Here is a 25,726-nt window from a genome sequence, read left to right as displayed (position 1 = left end):
GGAGAATGTAAAAAAAAAACTGTGACAGCCAATCACACTGTATAATTAAATGGAACCAACTGTGTAGGTAGCAGTTACTGCTAACTAGTTCCCCTCCCTGTGGTGTGCAGTTTTTTGGATCCTGGGATTCTCTGAACTGGTTATTTATGCTAAGTATCGCATGAGGTACTGTTCACGTTGAAAAACGTACGTATGAAAGTACCTCTCCATGTATGTATGTATATTTATTATGAGGGTGAGGGTCCATTTGAAGATCGTGCAGGAACGTGGTCGTGACTTTTCAAATAAAGGTAAATGTGGTTGGATGATGCACAGAAGGAAACACAATTTCGATGACATTTAATTATCAAGATCTTATATTCATCTGACAGTTTCGAACTTGAACGTGAAATTCATCAGATCGAATTTTACTTGGCTGGACAAGTCTTGCTTACGCGACCTCAACAGGCCGAAGTCAATCGCTTAAAACTAAAGTCCACACTTGAAGAAATAATCGGCCATCACTCTTTCTCCATGTTACAGCAATCGACGATTCTTTGAAATGATGACCGTTACGTTGCCTTCTTTGGTCTGGAAATAAATACGTATAGTATTTTAGCAAATTAATATTGTAATGATACGTTTCGTATACCTCACGGTTATCACTGCTTATAATCTGGTAAAACCCGTCATGTAGGATTCTAGTTTAAGTAATAAGTCTATCAGTGGGGCAAAGTGACAAAAAAAAAAAAAAACGGATTAATTGGCCCATAAAGTCTTGCACATCATAATCGTTGTGACTGCTAATATGTTATGACTATTCACACACTGATAGCAGTCTTCTCCGATTAAACAAGTTATGTGAAGAGTCATGTTTTACCTCCCGCAGAATATCATAGACACAAAATAATTGTCTTAGTTGATACAGAACAAGGTATGAACATTCCTCTTTCATGACGGCTGTTTCGGACATTTTGATCTCCCCCAAGGAACTATTAACATGTACGTCTAAAAGGTACTCAAAAATATCCCCCAAACTATTGGGTGGACAATACTTTTAAGCCTTCTGGTCTTTTGCCCGACTATAGAGGGACACTTTTTATGTTCTCATTTTTACGTTTAATACCATTGTTGTGTTGTGTCATGACCGTAACAAGCTACAAGGTCACCGAGGTCATGTCCTGGATTTTTTTATTATTTTTTTTTACCTTTGCTCTACTCATTTCTGAATCGCGCTTTATTTACCATCAACAGGTTTGGCATGCCCCCTCTGGTGTTGTCATTACAATAGTAATTGAACTAAAAGCGTTTGAAATAAATCGATCAAAAATGTCAAACTTAAGACGTAATTTTATTCATTATAATGAATTAATTTAACGAATTTGGTAATACGTATCAGTGGTAAATATACGGCTTCTTTATACTGTAACATGACGTATGTTTTAGTAATAAATCGTGTTACCAAGAAAAAAAAACACCCAGGACTGTACTTAAAAAATTTACCATATGATAAAACGTATTTATAAAAGCCTACACCCACACGATTTTCATAGGGAAAATTAAAATCTACGCAAGGAAAATTCTGTATCCTGGTACGTTTTATTTACACAACCATGTCTGTGTGTACGGCACGTTTTCCACATTTCTGAGGATCCACCAACCAAAATGATTGGTTTGGTTTGAATTTCGCGCAAAGCTACACGAGGGCTATCTGCGCTAGCCGTCTCTACTTTAGCAGTGTAAGACTAGAGGTAAAGTCAGCTAGTCATCGCCACCCACCGCCAACTCTTGGGCTATTCTTTTACCAACGAATAGTTGGATTGATCGTCACATTATAACACCCCCACGGCTGAAAGGGGCGAGCATGTTTCGTGTGATGGGGATTTGAACTCGCCACCCTCAGATTACAAGTCCAGCGCCCTAACCACCTGGCCATGCTGGGCCGTTTGCCTTCCCTCTCGTCTTACACAGCTAAATTGGGGACAGCTAGCGCAGATATCCCTGGTGTAGCTTTGCGCGAAATTCAAAACAAACCAAACTCACAGGGAAACTTAGTTTTTGAAGAGAATTTTGCACCACGTGCTCTGCTAAAACCCTTTTGAGAAGTTTGAAACATAGTGTTACAGTAAACCTTAAGCGTTAGTTTAAGGACAAAAGAAAACAGTTTTAAAGTTTTCCGTTTTTTTTCTACAAATTAAATGTTAATAAATCCTAATTTTAATCTGATTTAAGGTTCTTTGATTATTTTTTTTTTACGCACTCTAACTCTGTGTACTTGGACATTCATAGAATGTTATTGATTCCAAGCTAGCCTTGCCTACAGTGTTGGTCCTGAGATATAAAATGATAGAAAAAAGGGGGTGAAAAGTGAGAGACAGTATTTATCTGTTACTACAAAAACCAAGATATCAAACTCTAACTTTACAATTTATGTATTGTGCTGCTACTTACCAGCTACCTGCAATCTAGTTATGAAAACCAAAAGTTTTAATGAGCGAGTGGGGGTCTTCACCGAATCCAAGAAATTATTTTATCCGTTTTCCCGCGCAAGAAGTTATCGTCATGACAACGAAATAGTGCAGTTAGAATATGTGATTGAAGAACTTGGAAAGATACTAACTGTTTGTGATTGGAAGATCCGATGTTCCGTGATGTATGTAACTTTAATGTAACGAAATTATATTTCTGTTTTTTTGTCTTTAAGTATCCTAATTTCGTAGCTGTATGCAATGACATGGTGTCGTTTATTGATTTGTCGATCGTGACAAGCAAAATTTAGTATTCGATTTCTACTGTCAATTCACTCTATATTGGCTTCCATTCGAGAGCTGTAGACGTTTGTGACAGGGTCGTTTCAGTTGAGTCAGTTTTGCATGATTTCCACTGGCACACTGTTTTTACCTAGGTGTGTAGTTTATTAGTTACGTCAGAAACATTTTTTTTTTTTTTTAAAGAAGGCTGTGTCTTATATCTTACGTGGAATTGTTAAGTTCACTAGCTGATAGTGCATTTGTTGTTGGTAATTCGAGGATCTTGCCAGCGAAACATATCTATTTTTGAGAAACGTTTTATTATGGTAATGTCATATTTCTTTTTTGTATATTTTGTTTGGATAACTCTTTTTTTTTTTTGTCAGAAATTCATTTAGGTTAGAAATTCATAAATTGAAATAAAGTACAGAAAACGTTTTGACCTTCTTAGATCTCTTTGTTGACCTCAAGATGACCTAAGAAGGTCGAAACGTTGTTCTGTACTTTATTTTATTAAAAGTGTTAATACCCATACCAGCCATCTTGAGATACATTTTTACCTCCAGTGGTTTTCTTGTCATCACGAAACAGAATTGCAACTGACTATAAACAATTTTTGTTTGTTCAATCTTCGCTAGACCCGGCGGAAGATAAAAGCAAGACGGTTAAAAATAGGAGAATTCGCTAGGCTAGTTTTCGTGCGCATGCGCAGAGCATTTCATTTAGCTTGTTATACTAATAAAACGAAACTTGTACCAAACATACTCATACGCTCGCGCGAGTGCGGTATTAATTTCCAGTAAGCCTGCCTAAACTGATACAGCCAAGAAGGATTAAACATATTTAAGACAAGTTTGTGTAAATCACTGCTGTTAGCCAGGATAAACAATACTTCTGTGAACATAATGTTATCTTAGGTGTTTTCAATAATGCTACTCTGTTAATGTTAATCAGTTCACACAATATTTTCATCAAAGTGACGGATGATGTTTAACAATGTTTATAGCTACAAATAATTAAGTTTCAGGAGTCATCTATAACAAAATTATTAGTGTATCGTTCTTGGTACAGGTAGGTTCAACTAGGAAGGTGTTGATAAGTGGGGTTTTGGTTCAGTTAGGAAAGTGTTGAGGAGTCGGGGTTTTGGTCCAGTTAGGAAAGTGTTGAAGAGTCGGGTTTTGGTCCAGTCAGGAAAGTGTTGAGAAGTCGGGTTTTGGTCCAGTTACGAAAGTGTTGAGGAGTCAGGGTTTTGGTTCAGTCAGGAAAGTGTTGAAAAGTCGGGTTTTGGTCCAGTTAGGAAAGTGTTGAGGAGTCGGGGTTTTGTTCCAGTTAGGAAAGTGTTGAAGAGTCGGGGTTTTGTTCCAGTTAGGAAAGTGTTGAAGAGTCGAGGTTTTGGTCCAGTTAGGAAAGTGTTGAAGAGTCGGGGTTTTGGTCCAGATAGGAAAGTGTTGAAGAGTCGGGGTTTTGGTTCAGTTAGGAAAGTGTTGAGGAGTCAGGGTTTTAGTTCAATTAGAAAAGTGTTGAGGAGTCAGGATTTAGTTTAGATTTAGGAAAGTATTGAGGAGTCAGGATTTAGTTTAGTTAGAAAGTGTTGAGAGACTCAGGTTTTAGTTTAATTAGAAAGTGTTGAGGAGTCAGGGTTTTAGTCCAATTAGGAAAGTGTTGAAAAGTCGAGATTTTAGTCCAATTACAGAAGTGTTGAGGAGTAGGGTTTTAGTTCAATTAGGAAAGTGTTGAGGAGTCAGGTTTTAGTTTAGATTAGGAAAGTGTTGAGGAGTCAGGGGTTTTCATTACAATTAGAAAGTGTTGAGGAGTCAGGTTTTAGTTCAATTAGGAAAGTGTTGAGGAGTCGGGTTTTGGTTCAGTTAGGAAAGTGTTGAGGAGTCGGGGTTTTGTTCATTTAGGAAAGTGTTGAGGAGTCGGGGTTTTTGTTCAGTTAGGAAAGTGTTGAGGAGTCAGGATTTGTTCCAATTAGGAAAGTGTTGAGGAGTCGGGTTTTGGTTTAGTTACGAAAGTGTTGAGGAGTCGGGTTTTGATCCAGTTACGAAAGTGTTGAAGAGTCGGGTTTTGGTCCAGTTACGAAAGTGTTGAAGAGTCAGGTTTTAGTCCAATTACAGAAGTGTTGAGGAGTAGGGTTTTAGTTCAATTAGGAAAGTATTGAGGAGTCAGGTTTTAGTTTAGATTAGGAAAGTGTTGAGAATCGGGGTTTTGGTGCAGTTAGGAAAGTGTTGAAGAATCGGGTTTTGGTGCAGTTAGGAAAGTGTTGAAGTGTCGGGTTTTGGTTTAGTTACGAAAGTGTTGAGGAGTCGGGGTTTTTGTTCAGTTAGGAAAGTGTTGAGGAGTCGGGGTTTTGGTTCAGTTACGAAAGTGTTGAGGAGTCAGGGTTTTAGTTCAATTAGAAAAGTGTTGAGGAGTCAGGGTTTTAGTTCAATTAGGAAAGTGTTGAGGATCAGGTTTTGATCCAATTACGAAAGTGTTGAAGAGTCAGGTTTTCGTCCAATTACAGAAAGTGTTGAGGAGTCGGGGTTTTAGTTCAATTAGGAAAGTGTTGAGGAGTCAGGGTTTTGGTTCAATTAGGAAAGTATTGAGGAGTCAGGGTTTTAGTTCCAATTAGGAAAGTGTTGAGGAGTCAGGGTTTTAGTTCAATTACGAAAGTGTTGAGGAGTCGGGGTTTTAGTTCAATTAGGAAAGTGTTGAGGAGTCAGGTTTTAGTTCAGTTAGGAAAGTGTTGAGGAGTCAGGTTTTAGTTCAATTAGGAAAGTGTTGAGGAGTCAGGGTTTTAGTTCAATTAGGAAAGTGTTGAGGAGTCAGGGTTTTAGTTTAGATTAGGAAAGTGTTGAGTAGTCAGGTTTTCGTCAATTACAGAAGTATTGAGGAGTCAGGGTTTTAGTTCAATTAGAAAGTGTTGAGGAGTCAGGGTTTTAGTTTAATTAGGAAAAATGTTGAGGAGTCAGGTTTTAGTCCAATTACAGAAGTGTTGAGAGTAGGGGTTTTAGTTCAATTAAAGTGTTGAGGAGTCAGGTTTTAGTTTAGTTATGAAAGTGTTGAGAAGTCAGGAGTTTTAGTTCAATTAGGAAAGTGTTGAGGAGTCAGGGGTTTTAGTTCAATTAGGAAAGTGTTGAGGAGTCAGGTTTTAGTTCAATTAGGAAAGTGTTGAGGAGTCAGGGTTTTATTCATTTAGGAAAGTATTGAGGAGTCGGGGTTTAGTTCAGTTAGGAAAGTATTGAGCAGTCGGGTTTTGGTTTAGTTACGAAAGTGTTGAGGAGTCGGGTTTTGGTTTAGTTACGAAAGTGTTGAGGAGTCAGGTTTTAATCCAATTACGAAAGTGTTGAAGAGTCAGGTTTTAGTCCAATTACAGGAAGTGTTGAGAGTGGGGGGTTTTAGTTTAATTACGAAAGTGTTGAGGAGTCAGGTTTTGGTCCAGTTACGAAAGTGTTGAAAAGTCAGGTTTTAGTCCAGTTAGGAAAGTGTTGAGGAGTCAGGTTTTAGTTTAGATTAGGAAAGTGTTGAGGAGTCGGGGTTTTGGTGCAGTTAGGAAAGTGTTGAAGAATCGGGTTTTGGTGCAGTTAGGAAAGTGTTGAAGTGTCGGGTTTTGGTTTAGTTACGAAAGTGTTGAGGAGTCGGGGTTTTTGTTCAGTTAGGAAAGTGTTGAGGAGTTGGGTTTTGGTTTAGTTAGGAAAGTGTTGAGGTGTCGGGTTTTGATCCAGTTACGAAAGTGTTGAAGAGTCGGGTTTTCGTCCAATTACAGAAAGTGTTGAGGAGTCAGGGTTTTAGTTCAATTAGGAAAGTGTTGAGGAGTCGGGTTTTAGTTCAATTAGGAAAGTGTTGAGGAGACAGGGTTTTGGTTCAATTAGGAAAGTGTTGAGGAGTCGGGGTTTTGGTTCAATTAGGAAAGTGTTGAGGAGTCGGGGTTTTGGTTCAGTTAGGAAAGTATTGAGGAGTCGGGGTTTTGGTTCAGTTAGGAAAGTGTTGAGGAGTCGGGGTTTTGGTTTAGTTAGGAAAGTGTTGAGTAGTCGGGGTTTTGGTTCAGTGAGGAAAGTGTTGAGGAGTCAGGTTTTAGTTCAATTAGGAAAGTGTTGAAACAGTCAGATTTATAGTTCAATTAGAAAGTGTTGAAGAGTCGGGTTTTGGTGCAGTTAGGAAAGTGTTGAGGAGCCGGGTTTTGGTGCAGTTAGAAAAGTGTTGAGGAGTCGGGATTTTTGTTCAGTCAGGAAAGTGTTGAGGAGTCGGGATTTTTGTTCAGTTAGGAAAGTGTTGAGGAGTCGGGGTTTTTGTTCAGTTAGGAAAGTGTTGAGGAGTCGGGATTTGGTTTAGTTAGGAAAGTGTTGAGGAGTCGGGTTTTGGTTTAGTTAGGAAAGTGTTGAGGAGTCGGGTTTTGATCCAGTTACGAAAGTGTTGAAGAGTCGGGTTTTGGTCCAGTTACGAAAGTGTTGAGGAGTCGGGGTTTTGGTTCAGTTAGGAAAGTGTTGAGGAGTCGGGTTTTGGTTTAGTTAGGAAAGTGTTGAGGAGTCGGGGTTTTGGTGCAGTTAGGAAAGTGTTGAGGAGTCGGGTTTTGGTTCAGTTAGGAAAGTGTTGAGGAGTCGGGGTTTTGGTTCAATTAGGAAAGTGTTGAGGAGTCGGGGTTTTGGTTCAGTTAGGAAAGTGTTGAGGAGTCAGGGTTTTAGTTTAATTACGAAAGTGTTGAGGAAGTCAGGTTTTGATCCAATTACGAAAGTGTTGAGGAGTCAGGTTTTAGTTTAATTAGGAAAGTGTTGAGAGTGTCAGGTTTTGATCCAGTTACAAAAGTGTTGAAGAGTCCGGTTTTAGTCCAATTACGAAAGTGTTGAGGAGTCAGGGGTTTTAGTTCAATTAGGAAAGTGTTGAGGAGTCAGGATTTTAGTTTAATTAGAAAGTGTTGAGGAGTCAGGATTTTGGTTTAGTTAGGAAAGTGTTGAGGAGTCGGGGTTTTGGTTCAGTTAGGAAAGTGTTGAGGAGTCGGGGTTTTGGTTCAGTTAGGAAAGTGTTGAGGAGTCGGGGTTTTTGTTCATTTAGGAAAGTGTTGAGGAGTCGGGGTTTTGTTCAGTTAGGAAAGTGTTGAGGAGTCGGGATTTGGTTCAGTTAGGAAAGTGTTGAGGAGTCGGGTTTTGGTTTAGTTACGAAAGTGTTGAGGAGTCGGGTTTTGATCCAGTTACGAAAGTGTTGAAGAGTCGGGTTTTGGTCCAGTTACGGAAGTGTTGAGGAGTGGGGGTTTTGGTTTAGTTACGAAAGTGTTGAGGAGTCGGGTTTTGATCCAGTTACGAAAGTGTTGAAGAGTCGGGTTTTGGTCCAGTTAGGAAAGTGTTGAGGAGTCGGGTTTTGGTTTAGTTAGGAAAGTGTTGAGGAGTCGGGGTTTTGGTGCAGTTAGGAAAGTGTTGAAGAATCGGGTTTTGGTGCAGTTAGGAAAGTGTTGAAGTGTCGGGTTTTGGTTTAGTTAGGAAAGTGTTGAGGAGTTGGGTTTTGGTTTAGTTAGGAAAGTGTTGAGGTGTCGGGTTTTGATCCAGTTACGAAAGTGTTGAAGAATCGGGTTTTCGTCCAGTTACGGAAGTGTTGAGGAGTCGGGGTTTTGGTTCAGTTACAGAAAGTGTTGAGGAGTCGGGTTTTAGTTCAATTACAGAAAGTGTTGAGGAGTCGGGGTTTTAGTTCAATTAGGAAAGTGTTGAGGAGTCAGGGTTTTAGTTCAATTAGGAAAGGAAAGTATTGAGGAGTGTTGAGGAGGGTTTTGGTTCAATTAGGAAAGTGTTGAGGAGTCGGGGTTTTGGTTCAGTTACGAAAGTGTTGAGGAGTCGGGGTTTTGGTTCAGTTAGGAAAGTATTGAGGAGTCGGGGTTTTGGTTCAGTTAGGAAAGTGTTGAGGAGTCGGGATTTGGTTCAGTTAGGAAAGTGTTGAGGAGTCGGGGTTTTGGTTCAGTAGGAAAGTGTTGAGGAGTCGGGGTTTTGGTTTAGTTAGGAAAGTGGTGAGGAGTCAGGTTTTGGTCCAGTTAGGAAAGTGTTGAAGAGTCGGGTTTTGGTCCAATTACGGAAGTGTTGAAGAGTCGGGTTTTGGTTTAGTTCCGAAAGTGTTGAAGAGTCGGGTTTTGGTTTAGATCCGAAAGTGTTGAGGAGTCGGGGTTTTGGTTTAGTTAGGAAAGTGTTGAGTAGTCGGGGTTTTGGTTCAGTGAGGAAAGTGTTGAGGAGTCGGGTTTTGGTTCAGTTAGGAAAGTGTTGAAGAATCGGGGTTTTGGTTGAGTTAGGAAAGTGTTGAAGAGTCGGGGTTTTGGTCCAGTTAGGAAAGTGTTGAAGAGTCGGGTTTTGGTTCAGTTAGGAAAGTGTTGAGGAGTCGGGGTTTTGGTCCAGTTAGGAAAGTGTTGAAGAGTCGGGGTTTTGGTCCAGTTAGGAAAGTGTTGAAGAGTCGGGGTTTTGGTCCAGTTAGGAAAGTGTTGAGAGAGTCGGGGTTTTGGTCCAGTTAGGAAAGTGTTGGAGAGTCGGGGTTTTGGTCCAGTTAGGAAAGTGTTGAGGAGTCGGGTTTTGGTTTAGTTAGGAAAGTGTTGAGCAGTCGGGTTTTGGTTTATTTAGGAAAGTGTTGAGGAGTCGGGTTTTGATCCAGTTACGAAAGTGTTGAGGAGTCGGGGTTTTGGTTCAGTTAGGAAAGTGTTGAGGAGTCGGGTTTTGGTTTAGTTAGGAAAGTGTTGAGGAGTCGGGTTTTGGTTTAGTTAGGAAAGTGTTGAGGAGTCGGGTTTTGGTTCAGTTAGGAAAGTGTTGAGGAGTCGGGTTCTGGTTTAGTTAGGAAAGTGTTGAGGAGTCGGGGTTTTGGTTCAGTTAGGAAAGTGTTGAGGAGTCGGGGTTTTGGTTCAGTTAGGAAAGTGTTGAGGAGTCGGGGTTTTGGTCCAGTTACGAAAGTGTTGAGGAGTCGGGTTTTGGGTTTTGATCCAGTTAGGAAAGTGTTGAGGAGTCCGGTTTTGGTCCAGTTACGGAAGTGTTGAGGAGTCCGGTTTTGGTCCAGTTACGGAAGTGTTGAGGAGTCGGGGTTTTGGTTCAGTTAGGAAAGTGTTGAGGAGTCGGGTTTTGGTTTAGTTAGGAAAGTGTTGAGGAGTCGGGGTTTTGGTTCAGTTAGGAAAGTAATGAGGAGTCGGGTTTTGTTTCAGTTAGGAAAGTGTTGAGGAGTCGGGGTTCTGGTGCAGTTAGGAAAGTGTTGAGGAGTCGGGTTTTGGTTTAGATCCGAAAGTGTTGAGGAGTCGGGGTTTTGGTTCAGTTAGGAAAGATTTGAGGAGTCAGGAGTTTTAGTCCAATTAGGAAAGTGTTGAGGAGTCAGGGGTTTTGGTTCAATTAGGAAAGTGTTGAGGAGTCGGGGTTTTGGTTCAGTTAGGAAAGTGTTGAAGAGTCGGGTTTTGGTGCAGTTAGGAAAGTGTTGAGGAGTCGGGTTTTGGTTTAGTTAGGAAAGTGTTGAGAAGTCGGGTTCTGGTTTAGTTAGGAAAGTCTTCAGGAGTCGGGTTTTGGTTTAGTTAGGAAAGTGTTGAGGAGTCGGGTTTTGGTTCAGTTAGGAAAGTGTTGAGGAGTCGGGGTTTTGGTTCAGTTAGGAAGTGTTGAGGAGTCGGGATTTGGTTTAGTTAGGAAGTGTTGAGGAGTCGGGATTTGGTTTAGTTAGGAAAGTGTTGAGGAGTCGGGTTTTGGTTTACTTAGGAAAGTGTTGAGGAGTCGGGTTTTGGTTTACTTAGGAAAGTGGTGAGGAGTCAAGTTTTGGTCCAGTTAGGAAAGTGTTGAAGAGTCGGGTTTTGGTCCAATTACGGAAGTGTTGAAGAGTCGGGTTTTGGTTTAGTTCCGAAAGTGTTGAGGAGTCGGGGTTTTGGTTCAATTAGAGAAAAAGTTGAGAGTCGTCGGGTTTTAGTTCAATTAGGAAAGAGTTGAGGAGTCAGGGGTTTTAGTTCAATTAGGAAAGTGTTGAGGAGTCAGGGTTTTAGTTCAATTAGGAAAGTGTTGAGGAGTCGGGGTTTTAGTTTAGATTCAGGAAAGTGTTGAGTAGTCGGGTTTTAGTTCCAATTAGGAAAGTGTTGAGGAGTCAGGTTTTAGTTCAATTAGGAAAGTGTTGAGGAGTCAGGTTTTAGTCCAATTAGGAAAGTGTTGAAGAGTCGGGTTTTGGTGCAGTTAGGAAAGTGTTGAAGAGTCGGGGTTTTAGTTCCAATTAGAAAGTGTTGAGGAGTCGGGGTTTTGTTCAATTAGGAAAGTGTTGAGGAGTCAGGTTTTAGTTTAATTAGGAAAGTGTTGAGGAGTCAGGTTTTAGTTTTAGTCAGGAAAGTGTTGAGGAGTCGGGTTTTGGTTCAGTCAGAAAAGTGTTGAAGAGTCAGGTTTTGGTCCAATTACAGAAGTGTTGAGGAGTCAGGGGTTTTAGTACAATTAGAGAAAGTGTTGAGGAGTCAGGGGTTTTATTCAATTAGGAAAGTGTTGAGGAGTCGGGTTTTGTTCAATTAGGAAAGTGTTGAGGAGTCGGGGTTTTTGTCCAGTTAGGAAAGTGTTGAGGAGTCGGGTTTTGGTTTAGTTAGGAAAGTGTTGAAGAATCGGGTTTTGGTGCAGTTAGGAAAGTGTTGAGGAGTCGGGGTTTTGGTCCAGTTAGGAAAGTGTTGAGGAGTCGGGGTTTTGGTCCAGTTAGGAAAGTGTTGAAGAGTCGGGTTTTGGTCCAGTTAGGAAAGTGTTGAAGAGTCGGGGTTTTAGTCCATTAGGAAAGTGTTGAAGAGTCGGGGTTTTGGTCCAGTTAGGAAAGTGTTGAGGAGTCTGGTTTTGGTTTAGTTAGGAAAGTGTTGAGTAGTCGGGGTTTTGGTTCAGTCAGGAAAGTGTTGAGGAGTCGGGTTTTGGTTTAGTTAGGAAAGTGTTGAGGAGTCGGGTTTTGGTGCAGTTAGGAAAGTGTTGAGGAGTCGGGTTTTGGTTTTGGTACGAAAGTGTTGAGGAGTCGGGGTTTTGTTCAGTTAGGAAAGTGTTGAGGAGTCGGGTTCTGGTTTAGGTAGGAAAGTGTTGAGGAATCGGGGTTTTGGTCCAGTTACGAAAGTGTTGAGGAGTCGGGGTTTTGGTCCAGTTACGAAAGTGTTGAGGAGTCGGGTTTTGATCCAGTTACGTAAGTGTTGAGGAGTCGGGGTTTTGGTTCAGTTAGGAAAGTGTTGAGGAGTCAGGGTTTTAGTTTAGATTAGAAAGTGTTGAGTAGTCAGGAGTTTTAGTTCAATTAGGAAAGTGTTGAGGAGTCGGGTTCTGGTTCAGTTAGGACAGTGTTGAGGAGTCGGGTTTTGGTGCAGTTAGGAAAGTGTTGAAGAGTCGGGTTTTGGTGCAGTTAGGAAAGTCTTGAGGAGTCGGGGTTTTTGTTCAGTTAGGAAAGTGTTGAGGAGTCGGGGTTTTATTCAATTAGAAAAGTGTTGAGGAGTCAGGTTTTAGTTTAGATTAGAAAAGTGTTGAAGAGTCAGGTTTTGGTACAGTTAGGAAAGTCTTGAGGAGTCAGGGGTTTTGTTCAATTAGGAAAGTGTTGAGGAGTCAGGGTTTTATTCCAATTAGGAAAGTGTTGAGGAGTCGGGTTTTGGTTTAGTTAGGAAAGTGTTGAGGAGTCGGGTTTTGATCCAGTTACGAAAGTGTTGAAGAAGTCAGGGTTTAGTTTAGATTAGGAAAGTGTTGAGGAGTCAGGGTTTTAGTTCAATTTAGAAAGTGTTGAGAGTCAGGGTTTTAGTTCAATTAGGAAAGTGTTGAGAATTCGGGTTTTAGTTCATTTAGGAAAGTGTTGAGGAGTCAGGGTTTTAGTTCAATTAGAAAGTGTTGAGGATTCAGGGTTTTAGTTTAGATTAGGAAAGTGTTGAGGAGTCGGGGTTTTGGTTTAGATTAGGAAAGTGTTGAGGAGTCGGAGTTTTGTTTAATTAGAAAAGTGTTGAGGAGTCAGGGTTTTAGTCCAATTAGGAAAGTGTTGAAGAGTCGGGGTTTTAGTCCAATTAGGAAAGTGTTGAGGAGTCAGGGGTTTTAGTTCAATTAGGAAAGTGTTGAGGAGTCGGGGTTTTAGTTCAGTTAGGAAAGTGTTGAGGAGTTAGGGGTTTTAGTTCCAATTAGGAAAGTGTTGAGAGTTGGGGTTTTAGTTCAATTAGGAAAGTGTTGAGGAGTCGGGGTTCTAGTTCAATTAGAAAAGTGTTGAAGAGTCAGGTTTTAGGTGCAATTAGGAAAGTGTTGAAGAGTCAGGTTTTAGTTTAGTTAGGAAAGTGTTGAGGAGTCGGGTTTTGGTTTAGTTAGGAAAGTGTTGAGGAGTCGGGGTTCTGGTTCAGTTAGGAAAGTGTTGAGGAGTCGGGGTTCTGGTTCAGTTAGGAAAGTGTTGAGGAGTCAGGTTTTAGTACAATTAGGAAAGTGTTGAAGAGTCAGGTTTTAGTACAATTAGGAAAGTGTTGAAGAGTCGGGTTTTGGTACAGTTAGGAAAGTGTTGAGGAGTCAGTTTTAGTCCAATTACAGAAAGTGTTGAGGAGTCAGTTTTAGTCCAATTACAGAGAAGTGTTGAGGAGTCAGGAGTTTAGGTTCAATTAGGAAAGTGTTGAGGAGTCAGGGTTTAGTTCAATTAGGAAAGTGTTGAGAGTCAGGTTTTAGTTTAGTTAGGAAAGTGTTGAGGAGTCAGGTTTTAGTTTAGATTAGGAAAGTGTTGAGGAGTCAGGTTTTAGTACAATTAGGAAAGTGTTGAAGAATCGGGTTTTGGTTTAGTTAGGAAAGTGTTGAGGAGTCGCGGTTTTTGTTCAGTTAGGAAAGTGTTGAGGAGTCAGAGATTCTAGTTTAGTTAGAAAAGTCTTGAGGAGTCAGGGTTTTAGTTCAATTAGGAAAGTGTTGAAGAGTCAGGTTTTAGTCCAATTACGAAAGTGTTGAGGAGTCAGGTTTTAGTCCAATTACGAAAGTGTTGAGGAGTCGTATTTTAGTCCAATTACGAAAGTGTTGAGGAGTCGGGTTTTGGTTTAGTTAGGAAAGTGTTGAGGAGTCGGGGTTTTGGTTCAGTTAGGAAAGTGTTGAGGAGTCAAGTTTTGATCCAGTTACATGAAAGTGTTGAGGAGTCGGGTTCTAGTTCAATTAGGAAAGTGTTGAGGAGTCAGGTTTTGGTGCAGTTAGGAAAGTGTTGAAGAGTCGGGTTTTGGTGCAGTTAGGAAAGTCTTGAGGAGTCGGGGTTTTTGTTCAGTTAGGAAAGTGTTGAGGAGTCGGGGTTTTTGTTCAGTTAGGAAAGTGTTGAGGAGTCGGGTTTTGGTTTAGTTAGGAAAGTGTTGAAGAGTCGGGTTTTGGTTTAGTTAGGAAAGTCTTGAGGAGTCAGGTTTTATTCAATTAGGAAAGTGTTGAGGAGTCGGGGTTTTATTCAATTAGGAAAGTGTTGAGAGTCAGGTTTTAGTTTAATTAGGAAAGTGTTGAGGAGTCGGTTTTAATCCAATTACGAAAGTGTTGAAGAGTCGGGTTTTAGTTTAGATTAGGAAAGTATTGAGGAGTCAGGGTTTTAGTTCAATTTAGAAAAGTGTTGAGGAGTCGGGGTTTTAGTTCAATTAGGAAAGTGTTGAGGATTCAGGGGTTTTAGTTCAATTTAGGAAAGTGCTGAGGAGTCGGGGTTTTAGTTCAATTAGGAAAAGTGTTGAGAATTGAAGAGGGTTTTGGTTTAGTTAGGAAAGTGTTGAGGAGTCGGGGTTTTGGTTTAGTTAGGAAAGTGTTGAGGAGTCGGGGTTTGGTTTAGTTAGGAAAGTGTTGAGGAGTCGGGGTTTTGGTCCAGTTAGGAAAGTGTTGAAGAGTCGGGTTTTGGTCCAGTTAGGAAAGTGTTGAGGAGTCGGGGTTTTGGTTCAGTTAGGAAAGTGTTGAGGAGTCGGGGTTTTGGTTCAGTTAGGAAAGTGTTGAGGAGTCGGGGTTTTGGTTCAGTTAGGAAAGTGTTGAGGAGTCGGGGTTTTGGTTCAGTTAGGAAAGTGTTGAGGAGTCGGGGTTTTGGTTCAGTTAGGAAAGTGTTGAAGAGTCGGGTTTTGGTGCAGTTAGGAAAGTGTTGAGGAGTCGGGTTTTGGTTTAGTTAGGAAAGTGTTGAGAAGTCGGGTTCTGGTCCAATTAGGAAAGTGTTGAGGAGTCAGGGGTTCTGGTCCAATTAGGAAAGTGTTGAGGAGTCAGGGGTTCTGGTTCAATTAGGAAAGTGCTGTTGGAGTCAGGTTTTGGTACAGTTAGGAAAGTGTTGAAGAGTCAGGTTTAGGAAAGTGCAATTAGGAAAGTGTTGAAGAGTCGGGTTTTAGTCCAATTAGGAAAGTGTTGAGGAGTCAGTTTTAGTCCAATTACAGAAGTGCCAGGAGTCAGGGGTTTAGGTTCAATTAGGAAAAGTGTTGGGGAGTCGGGGTTTGGTTCAGTTAGGAAAGTGTTGAGGAGTCGGGTTTTGGTTTAGTTAGGAAAGTGTTGAGGAGTCGGGTTTTGGTTTAGTTAGGAAAGTGTTGAGGAGTCAGGTTTTGGTGCAGTTAGGAAAGTGTTGAAGAATCGGGTTTTGGTTTAGTTAGGAAAGTGTTGAGGAGTCGCGGTTTTTGTTCAGTTAGGAAAGTGTTGAGGAGTCGAGTTCTGGTTTAGTTAGGAAAGTCTTGAGGAGTCGGGGTTTTGGTTCAGTTAGGAAAGTGTTGAAGAGTCGGGTTTTGGTCCAGTTACGAAAGTGTTGAGAAGTCGGGTTTTGGTCCAGTTACGAAAGTGTTGAGGAGTCGGGTTTTGGTCCAGTTACGAAAGTGTTGAGGAGTCGGGGTTTTGGTGTTGAGGAGTCGGGTTTTGGTTTAGTTAGGAAAGTGTTGAGGAGTCGGGGTTTTGGTTCAGTTAGGAAAGTGTTGAGGAGTCAAGTTTTGGTCCAGTTACGAAAGTGTTGAGGAGTCAGGGTTTTGGTTTAGTTAGGAAAGTGTTGAGGAGTCGCGGTTTTTGTTCAGTTACGAAAGTGTTGAGGTGTCGGGGTTTTGGTCCAGTTACGAAAGTGTTGAGGAGTCAGGGTTTTGGTTTAGTTAGGAAAGTGTTGAGGAGTCGCGGTTTTTGTTCAGTTACGAAAGTGTTGAGGTGTCGGGGTTTTGGTCCAGTTACGAAAGTGTTGCGGAGTCGAGGTTTTGGTCCAGTTACGAAAGTGTTGAGGAGTCGGGTTTTGGTCCAGTTACGAAATGTTGAGGAGTCGGGTTTTGGTTTAGTTAGGAAAGTGTTGAGGAGTCAGGGTTTTGGTTCAGTCAGGAAAGTGTTGAGAAGTCAGGGTTTTGGTCCAGTTACGAAAGTGTTGAGGAGTCGGGGTTTTGGTCCAGTTACGAAAGTGTTGAGGAGTCGGGGTTTTGGTTCAGTTGGGAAAGTGTTGAAGAGTCGGGGTTTTGGTTCAGTTGGGAAAGTGTTGAAGAGTCGGGGTTTTGGTTCAGTTGGGAAAGTGTTGAAGAGTCGGGGTTTTGGTTCAGTTAGGAAAGTGTTGAAGAGTCGGGGTTTTGGTTCAGTTGGGAAAGTGTTGAAGAGTCGGGATTTTGGATCAGTCGGGAAAGTGTTGAGGAGTCGGGATTTTGGATCAGTCGGGAAAGTGTTGAGGAGTCGGGTTTTGGTTTAGTTAGGAAAGTGTTGAGGAGTCGGGGTTTTGGTTTAGTTAGGAAAGTGTGGAGCAGTACTATAAAAAAACAAGAAGCAACTGATCCACACTAACACTCCAGTTTTCTTCACATGACAACGTACCTGTTCCCCTTAAATATAATACTTTCTTTGAATTAAAATGTTGAACCGTGTATATCGTGATCTCCTTACATCTCTGGGCACTGTAAGATAAAATATTCGGCGTCCTACAAGTGAAAGTGAGTTTTCTCTGGGTGCTCTTGTTTCCTCCACATTAGGATCCTCTTATCTTACTCCTGAAAATGATCGAATTGCAGCAAAAAAACAACAACCAAAAAACAAGGACCGTCTCAGTATATAACGCTATAGTTCTAAACTATTAAATTAAAATCGAATAACATACCGAAATAGACATCCAGATATTGAAATAAAAACGGACGTATTGGACCCACACATCCCTACTCATCTCATCAAGCCACGAAAACAAACGTATCCGCCGGACAACCTAACAGGACCAAACACCGAATCCACCTGGACACCCTCCTCCTTCCACGGCTGCCAGGCCACTTACGCTACTTTCATCCACGAATAACTTCAATTTATAATCTACCCTTGTCCCTTTCAATGATTACAGTTGAGCACCACTTAACCCTACAACTTAGCAGCAAGGTGAAGAAAAACAAAGATTCTGACCTTTTGGGAATAACATACATTCTAACCTAAATAAGCCCCATCACGTTTTATTTAGTTACTTGATTACCAGCTAATAATAGATGAACATTAGATAACTATAACATGTGCATATTCAATGCTTTGTACACTATACAATCGGTGTGTTTAGGAAGCAACCCTTATATAATGTATGAATTTTATACGCGTTTATTGGGGGTTGTGTCTTATTCTAAGTATATATTTGCTTATTGCTATGATACTTAGAATTCTCTTAGACAGCAACTACAAATGCTCACTATATTTTCGACCAAAACTCTGACAATCTCCAGCTTACCTAATCTCCAGGTACTGTTAAACATCGGTGCTAGCACTCCAAACCCTCAGATACCGATAAACATCAGTGCTTGCACACCAAACCCTCAGATATAACCAAAATCATCATAAATGCAAGTTGTTTCGCATCCATTTCACGTGTGAAAGTCAGTTGACAAAGAAAATCTTTTCACCTTAAAAATTTAAGCTGAAAGTAAACCTTTTAAAATTGAGAGTTGAGTCTGAGTTATAAAAGATGTGATATTTAAATTATATTTTATGTGTGTGTGTGTGTGTGTGTGTTTCTTACAGCAAAACCACATAGGGCTATCTGCTCAGCCGACCGAGGGGAATCGAACCCCTGATTTTAGCGTTATAAATCCGAAGACATACCGCTGTACCAGCGGGGGGCAAATTATATTTTAAGAAAACAACTAACCTACATGCTAAAAACTATAACATAAAACTAGTTTCAAATATTAGTTGCTAATTCATTTTAATTGCTACCCATAATTTCATCTAGGTATTAACAACTAGTTTTATTTCCGTTTTATATTAATGGTTTTTAATTGTACTTTTTTACGAAGGATGACACTTCACAAAACCGGTTAATAGTAGAATAATAAAATTGGAATTAAAGCGGAAGTTTGCTCTCAATAATTATATTACAACACTTAGATGTTTAATATTTTTTATATTAAATCTAAACGGTATCTCACGTGTCATATAATTGCAGTTAAATGGCCAGGTAAGGAGCCTGTAAGATTCAGACATGGCCATCACTAATTTGAAGTTGTAGACAACAGGAAAGACAATCAGTTAACAGCACCGATCGCCTATACGTCTACTCATAACTGAACAGTAGAAATTGTTTTACAATTTTAACTTTCAAACAGCAAGACTAGTGAATCGTGTTCAACCGCGTTTGAGCCGTTGTTTGTTGTTTTATGATTTTAGTAGATATTATTAACTGTTGTGAAAAACTTACACTATTGGCTGCTTTATTTCTGTTTCGACGGTGATTGAAGTGTCGCCCCGTTAGCATCGCAAATTGCGCGGAATGTGTTTCTCATGGCCAGGCGGTTAAGGCACTCGACTCGTAATCTGAGGGTCGCGGGTTCGAATCCCCGTCACACGAAACATGCTCGCCCTTTCAGCCGTGTGGGCGTTGTAATGTCACGGTCAATCCCACTATTCGTTGGTAAAAGAGTAGCCCAAGAGTTGGCGGTGGGTGGTTATGACTAACTGCTTTCCTTTTGTCATACACTGCTAAATTAGGGACGGCTAGCGCATATAGCTCTCGAGTAGCTATGCGCGAAATTCAAAACAAACAAACAAACAAAATTATAAGCAAAAATACAAAGAAAATTCAAGTATTCCGGTCAGTTGAATTTCTCGTAAAAAACTTATATATGTGTGTCTGTGTGCATTTTTCAAATAAGGCTACCACTTTCCATTCGGATGAGGTCGGGACGCCAATGGCTTGTCAATTTTACATCATTTCATTGGATCTCGTCGTAAATCAGTTTAGTTACCTCATTCATGTAATAGCTTATAGTCTCACGTCCCATTCAGAGGAAACCCGCAGTTTCTTATCGATTATTTGGGTGTCACCGTTCTCCTTACATACAGGATGCATGCAATTAAAACCAGCTAATTTTGTCACCCCGACGAGCTCGCGACAAAATATTGGAAGAGGCGTAACTAGCTGGTTAAAAAGTTCGAGGTTCGGGCCCATAGACGAGAAATTTTCAGCGTTTCGGTGTGATATCGACGGTGGTTTTTCCATTCCGATTTTTCAAGACATCAACTGGGATTAGGGGCACTATCAAACAGAATCGGAGCACGAGCCTCACGAGCCAGTTCTTAGCAACGCTCTGAATGTATGAGATTATTCCTAAAATCAAGACGTGTGAAACTGCGTTTCCAAGAGTACTGAAAACTTGTATAGGTAGTAATTATTTATAAACGAAACGTTTCCTACGTTTCTGTCGCTGTTGACAAGTGACAAGAAGTGTGCGTAGCTACTGCTGATGTATTCCACGACCAACAATAATACATCGCTTCCATTGTGTTTAGTTTAGATCTGTCTACTGTGAATAAAAGAAAAAAGTTTGATAACTCATAAATCGCTTCAGGTTTAGATTTTGTATATTTTAACTTAAAATCCTTAAGTGCAAGTGGAGACAAGAAATTTGTTTGGTTTAATTATATAACAGCAATAAATGAATACAATAACATTCTCCTCGAATGATCTGCTGTTTCAAAACTAGGGTGTGAATGAAGTTATGTTATAAATAACTGTATATATAGTACACTTGTATTTCTTGTTTTTTTTTTTTTTTACTAGTCATATGTACAATAATGTAATTAATACGTGTCTGTAAAAGTAGGTTCAAGTTCTCGTATGAATGTTACGAATACCGGAAAAAAACAATAAAAAATTGGTAGAAGTGAAAAAATACTTTACCTTTTAGTGAGGTTGTTTGTTCGTTTTTGAATTTCGCGCAAAGCTACACGAGGGCTATCTGTGCTCGCCGTCCCTAATTTAGTAGGGTGAGACAAGAGAGAAGGCAGCTAGGAATCACCACCCACCACCAACTCTTGGGCTACTCTTTTACGAACGAATAGTGGAATTCACCGTAACGTTGTAACCCCTACACATACACACGCACACAGATCAAAGGGCGAACATATTTGGTGTGATAGGGATTCGAACCCGCGACCCTTAGATTACGAGTCGGGCGTCTTAACCATCTGGCCATGCCGAGGTCTTGGCAAGGTGGGAAACACATGAGTAATATTTTGTATTTATGACTTTACATATTAATCACACAAACACATAATTATAACTGCTACCGTTATCACAAAACATCGAGTCTTGAAATGTGTCTTAAAGTTTTAAGCCTTTTCGGAACACGTTCTAATATCAGTTTTCGCCCCTTCTCCTACGTGTCACCTAGTTATTGTGAATTACTTAGAGTTTATTAACTAGAGTGGCGACCCTATTTTTCCGCTGACATCTAATATATAAAAGTGGTTGCAAGAAACTTTCGAAGCTCGAGGGAGGCTGACAACGTAAACTATCTCTATGACGTACTATTGAGTCACGAGACGTACGTCAGAGCGGCTTCGCAAAGAACAGACAAATATAACCCGGCAAGAAAAAAAGAAAAATAATTATCCGAGCTACATGGCAAAAATCTCCTTTTAAAGGTCATCCGTTGTATTAGCGTAGCTCTATAGGGGTGTCTTGAATAATTTGATATTTTATGGGGGGGGAGCATTTCAAATAAGAACACTTCGAGTTGCATCTTTTACACAACATCCTGCTTTTAAAACAACCGAGATTTGGATGGCTGTTCCTAGTCGACAGTATATCAACGCTTTGGGTGAAAATGATACAAGTGTTACAGTCGCAAAATGTTCAGGGCTTTGGAACGTATGAAGAACGTCGTGTGTGATTCAAGTGGTAAGGCCGGTCAAGCCTCGCCAGGTTTTCAAGGCATGTATAGCCATAATCAATGGCTTAAACTTACTTCTTTTAATTCAGTATGCTACGTTGCATGTATGCAGTATTTGTAGTATTATTAAACTTCTTTTAATACAGTATGTTACGTTGCATGTATGCAGTATTTGTAGTATTATTAAACTTACTTCTTTTAATACAGTATGTTACGTTGCATGTATGCAGTATTTGTAGTATTAGTGGCTCATGATTCAACCGCCTAGCAATAAATTTGCAACAACAACAAAATTCTGAGGAGCAAGCCCCCAAACTCCCCCTAGAAATGGCAATGTGGTCATAGGCTGACCACAACAAATAAACAGTGCTTCCTTAGTCAGTGTGTTAAGTTGTATTGGCTGGCTCTTCAAATAAGTGTAATTTCCACTATAAGTGTTCTACTTGGAAAAGATATACAAGCAAAGCCTAGCGTATCTTAAACACAGAATCGTAAAACATGATTTAGTGTTAGAGGTTTCGTTCCTGTTACTTGGAGTGTTCCGTTTTTATTAACATGTATTACAAGGTAGTGCGTAAACTGCATGTTTCTTTGTACCAGAACTAACAATGTAAAACAATGCACTAGATTATATATCCTTCAGTTAGACATGAGCTCAGATATATTTGAGTCAAAATTCATAAAAACTGTTAATTTTTATTTAATATAACTTATCTAAATAAAACCAGCTAGCTTCCTTCTCCGTGGTTTGTAGTTAATATACCCGAGTCTTAGGTAACTTTCACCTGGTCAGGTAAAGTGCCATTCAGATTTAAAATACAAAAGCAGGTTTAAGTCCTTTATTGTAACAGCTGATAGTTATGTCTAGCTGATTATTTATTTATTTGTTTTCGGATATTCACGCAGAACGAGGACTGTCCGTGCTAGGTGTCCCTAACTTTGAAGTGAAAAATTGAGAGAAGGCAGCTATTCAACACCACACGCCGCCAACTCTTGAGCTACTCTCGTTAGACCGCATAGTAGGATTTGGCCTTCACTCTTCTAATGCATCCACGGCCCCAACATGCGAAGTGCTAACCCTAGATTTACTGATCCGAACTAGAACTCCCAACATACTGGCTAATTTCTATGTATACCCTTCTTTTCCGGGGTTTCAACCGGTTTTGAAAAATTTTGTATCAACTTCAGTGCGATATTTCATGTTAATTTTCAATGGTACGCTAAAGTGAAAGAGTGAAAAAAAACTTAAACATTGAAAAATTATTTATAACAATGCGACACCTAGCGCTGTAACGAGGATATTTTGTTGATATGAATACATGATGCCATTCTCGTATAAATGTATCATCCAACTCGCCCACTAACACTGTAAATATGACAACTCATTCGCACGAAGTGTAACAAAAGTGTTTCTACAGCGAGTGTGTAACACGGGACATTCTGAGATTGACGTATTCATAATTTGTATTTGAACCACCCCACATACCTGTCAAAGTGAACGATTCCACACGTCAACCAGTCCTCCAGAGTGTGCGCCTCCCGTAGATCACAGTTGCTAAGAGATCTGACAGCGGCTGCGCATTATTGACGCCGTCGTGTCTAGCAACCTCCTTGCTTAAAGCCCTTCCCGGCGTACGGGTGAGAGACAGTGTTTAACGGTTTACTTCATCAGAGAACCACGAGTGATACGCGTCGCATACTATCATTAGTTTCAGGAAGTTACGTCAGTAGAGCCTGAGTCAAAATACAAACAAACTTGTATCTAATTTCCTCGTATGTAGTGTAGCCGAGATGTTTGTCAACCTCCCTTTGTACTAGCCACCAATGATCGTATGTTCATTTGTCTTATTAATGTTCATTGTAGCAGTGTTTCAGTGATTGAAGATTTTTTTTTTTAACGTTGAGTCATTCGATACAACAATGTTGATACTATTTTTGAGTGTTTGGTTCCGTTACCTTGTAAACATCGCTGTAAGATACTGAAGCTGGAAGGTACTCGTACGTGAAGGATTCAAACAACTTAAGTGTGATACTGCCGTAGTTTCTACGAATACTTTTTAATCGTAAGTGATATCTGTAGTGGTACTCGACCTTTCTTGGAGAAATTACTTCGTTATGAAATATTGGTGAGTAAAACAAAACGTTCATTTTGGTGTTTGGTGTTATGTCGGAGCTACAAATTGGGTGTTATAGTGTAATTGCACTACACCTATATGTATATCCTTATGTGATAAGTGTTTGACTCATTGGTAAGAAACAGTTAAACAGCCTTAGAAAGCTGATTTACACACGTTTTGTTTAAGAAATTAATAGCTTCCGGGTTGTCCACACTATTGTATAATTTGGAAGATTTAAAATGTTTTCAAAAATAGCTTTTATATTGTTTTAAAATGTGTATTTCTTTCTTTGTCACGTAGAGTTCTGTATGTATGTAAATACAATACTGTCTGTTGTTTGTCCATGTAGCAACTTCGCAGGATATGAATGGAACTTCACCAAAACTTGTACGGTGGTTCATTAGATCTAAGCGGGGCTACAAACAAATTTTCAGTTTCTGGTTTATGTGGGCGTTTTTTGTTGTTTTTTATCACTACTTCGCAACCGTTGATAGACCGTCATCAAATTTGGTATGGCGGTTCATTTGATCCATGTGGAGATATATGCAAATCTGTGGCTCCACATTTCGTGTTTTGCAGTTTGTGTGTGTGTTTTACAGTTTCTGCACAATTTACACAGCTAGAATTAGATCATAACCAAATTTGGTATGGAGCTTTCTTTGGTCCCAAAGAAGATCAGTTTGGTTCTTTTGATGAGGGTTAAACTCACTTAAACACTTAAACACATTAGTGTTTATGAATTATCAGTTGTTTAAGTTTTATTACGTTTTTTTTACTATATGCAGCAAAACTGGAAAATGTAAATAAAATTTTAATTTTGGCTAAGACACCTTCCTTTTTAAAACTTTTTTAACCTAGAATTTTATTAGAACGTAATGAGATGGTTTATATCAATGGAACGTAATGAGATGGTTTATATCAATGGAACGTAATGAGATGGTTTATATCAATGGATTTGTATCTAAGAACTGTCATGTTACTCAGTCTCATCAAATTTTCCAACCTAAAAGAAATATTCCACTGATTTGTTTTTTTTTTATAATTTGTCATCAAATCAACCATTTATAGTCCAACAGAAAAAAAACAACACATAAAAACTTCCGTTACACCAAACATGCTCGCCCTTTCAGCTATGAGAGCGTTATAATGTGACGGTGAGTCCCACTATTTCTTGGTAAAAGAGTAGCCCAGGAGTTGACGGTGGGTAGTGATGACTAGCTGCCTTCCCTCTAGTCTTACACTGCTAAATTAGGGACGGTTAGCGCAGATAATCCTCGTGTAACTTTGCGCGAAATTTAAAACAAAACAAAACTGTATCCCCACCCCAAAAATCTCTATTCAGTCGAAATTGTCTTCAAAACCTTACTTCCTAAAAATTTTTTAAATGCGTCAAAGAAGAAAAAAAAAGAATCTCATGCACTTTCCATGTCCTAAAATAACCTTTCATTAACCATAAATTTACATAACCTTCGTCCAGTGGACAGGTACTTCAGTTAGTTTGTAATAACTTTTAATACTATTTTTAATCACCAGTTTTATTATATTGTTTAATTCTCGTAGTTTTATCTTGCGTTACGTTCTGCTTTTCATCTATTGCTTAATTAACGTTCCTGTAATCGTTAACAGACGGGTTACTTTGTGGCTTGAAAAAGAACGTTTGCTCGAGACATCGCGAAATGCATAACTTATCACCATATTTTCTGAAGGTGATGTTTCTCTAAAAAATCACATTTATCACCTTTACAGTCTTCTATATAGCAGACACTAATTAACATATTGTGATGAGGGCCTTGCAGAAACTAATTAACATATTGTGATGAGGTCCTTGCAGAAACTAATTAACATATTGTGATGAGGTCCTTGCAGAAACTAATTAACATATTGTGATGAGGTCCTTTTATCACCGTAAAGTCATATCGGTAATCATGATGCTGCTATGGAGAAATTTGACGTTTCCCTCGGGTTACGTAAGAACAAAGTCCGTTTCTTTTTACATAATATTTCTCAATGCCGCCTTACATGAAACTGGGTTATGGACAAATAGAAATTTGAATCACTGTGTAATTTCACTTTACATTTAGTGGCATAGAGAACATGCCACAGTGATATGACACGCGGGGCCCGTGCACCGATTCTGTTTGACAATACCCCGAATCCCCAGTTGATGCCTTGAAAAATTAGAATGAAAACCATGATCAGCATGGTACTGAAACGTCATAGCGGGTGCGTGATGATAGTGACAGGCAATCTCGTTATTAGATTCATAGCCTTTCTGGCAATGGTTACAGCCGATTGGCAATCTACTCGGTGGACAATAGTTCAAAACTAGGAATGGTTACAGTTGAATTCTTTTAGGAGTCTACTCTGACCTTTATCTCCTAAGCACGTGTGTATTAACCCACGTGCCACTTTCAAATTTGTAAATTATCCCTCTGCGTTTTCAGCTGTCACATGGTTGTTTAAAAACCTCCGCTTGAGAGCGTTTGAGTGAAATATTTCCCTGAAGCTGATAGCAAAATAATGCCATTATTATTTAAATGCCGAATCCTTATTGGTTTTGATATACAGATCCATGTAAGTTATGGATTATTGTAATTGGATCAACAAGAATACTTTGAAAAGAAATCAAACAAATACACATACACTGTTTTAATAATAATAGTAATAATACTTGACTTGGCGTTCGTTACCTCCAATAGTAGATGACGTCATAAAATATAGTTATTTAAAACAAAGATTTGTTAAATGTGTCCTTTTGTCTTACAGTCTTGATCGAATAAGGTATTCGGCTCGTAATCCGAGGGTCGCAGGTTCGAATCTCTGTCACACTAAACATGCTCGCTCTTTCAGCCATGGGGACATTATAATATGACGGTCAATCCCACTATTCGTTG

General features: G+C 39.8%; 1 protein-coding gene and 1 long non-coding RNA gene across 10 annotated transcripts in view; one reads left to right on the top strand and one right to left on the bottom strand.

Moving 5' to 3' along the window:
• Nucleotides 1-25,726, top strand: part of LOC143254335 (kazrin-like) — a 136,255-nt gene that overhangs the window by 57,233 nt on the left and 53,296 nt on the right. Inside the window, exon 1 of one of the 9 annotated variants that reach the window (XM_076509359.1) lies at nt 20,583-20,723. The exons of 7 other annotated variants lie outside the window; for them this stretch is intronic. In XM_076509359.1, the coding sequence (XP_076365474.1) occupies nt 20,675-20,723 (49 nt within the window). In that variant the 5' untranslated portion in view covers nt 20,583-20,674. Of the gene's footprint in view, nt 1-20,582; nt 20,724-22,701; nt 22,842-25,726 lie in introns of those variants that run through there. One more of the 9 variants, XM_076509362.1, reaches the window with a different exon arrangement.
• LOC143254337 (uncharacterized) lies at nt 323-22,341 on the bottom strand. Its single transcript, XR_013030145.1, has 2 exons — nt 22,202-22,341; nt 323-570 (listed from the first exon to the last, which is right to left on the bottom strand). It is a non-coding gene; the product is annotated as an uncharacterized LOC143254337 (long non-coding RNA).

The sequence above is a fragment of the Tachypleus tridentatus genome, chromosome 6, assembly GCF_004210375.1.
Source record: "Tachypleus tridentatus isolate NWPU-2018 chromosome 6, ASM421037v1, whole genome shotgun sequence".
Taxonomy (NCBI): Eukaryota; Metazoa; Arthropoda; class Merostomata; order Xiphosura; family Limulidae; genus Tachypleus; species Tachypleus tridentatus.
Note: the sequence above shows the minus strand (reverse complement) of the source record. Positions and strands in the feature narration are given on the sequence as shown.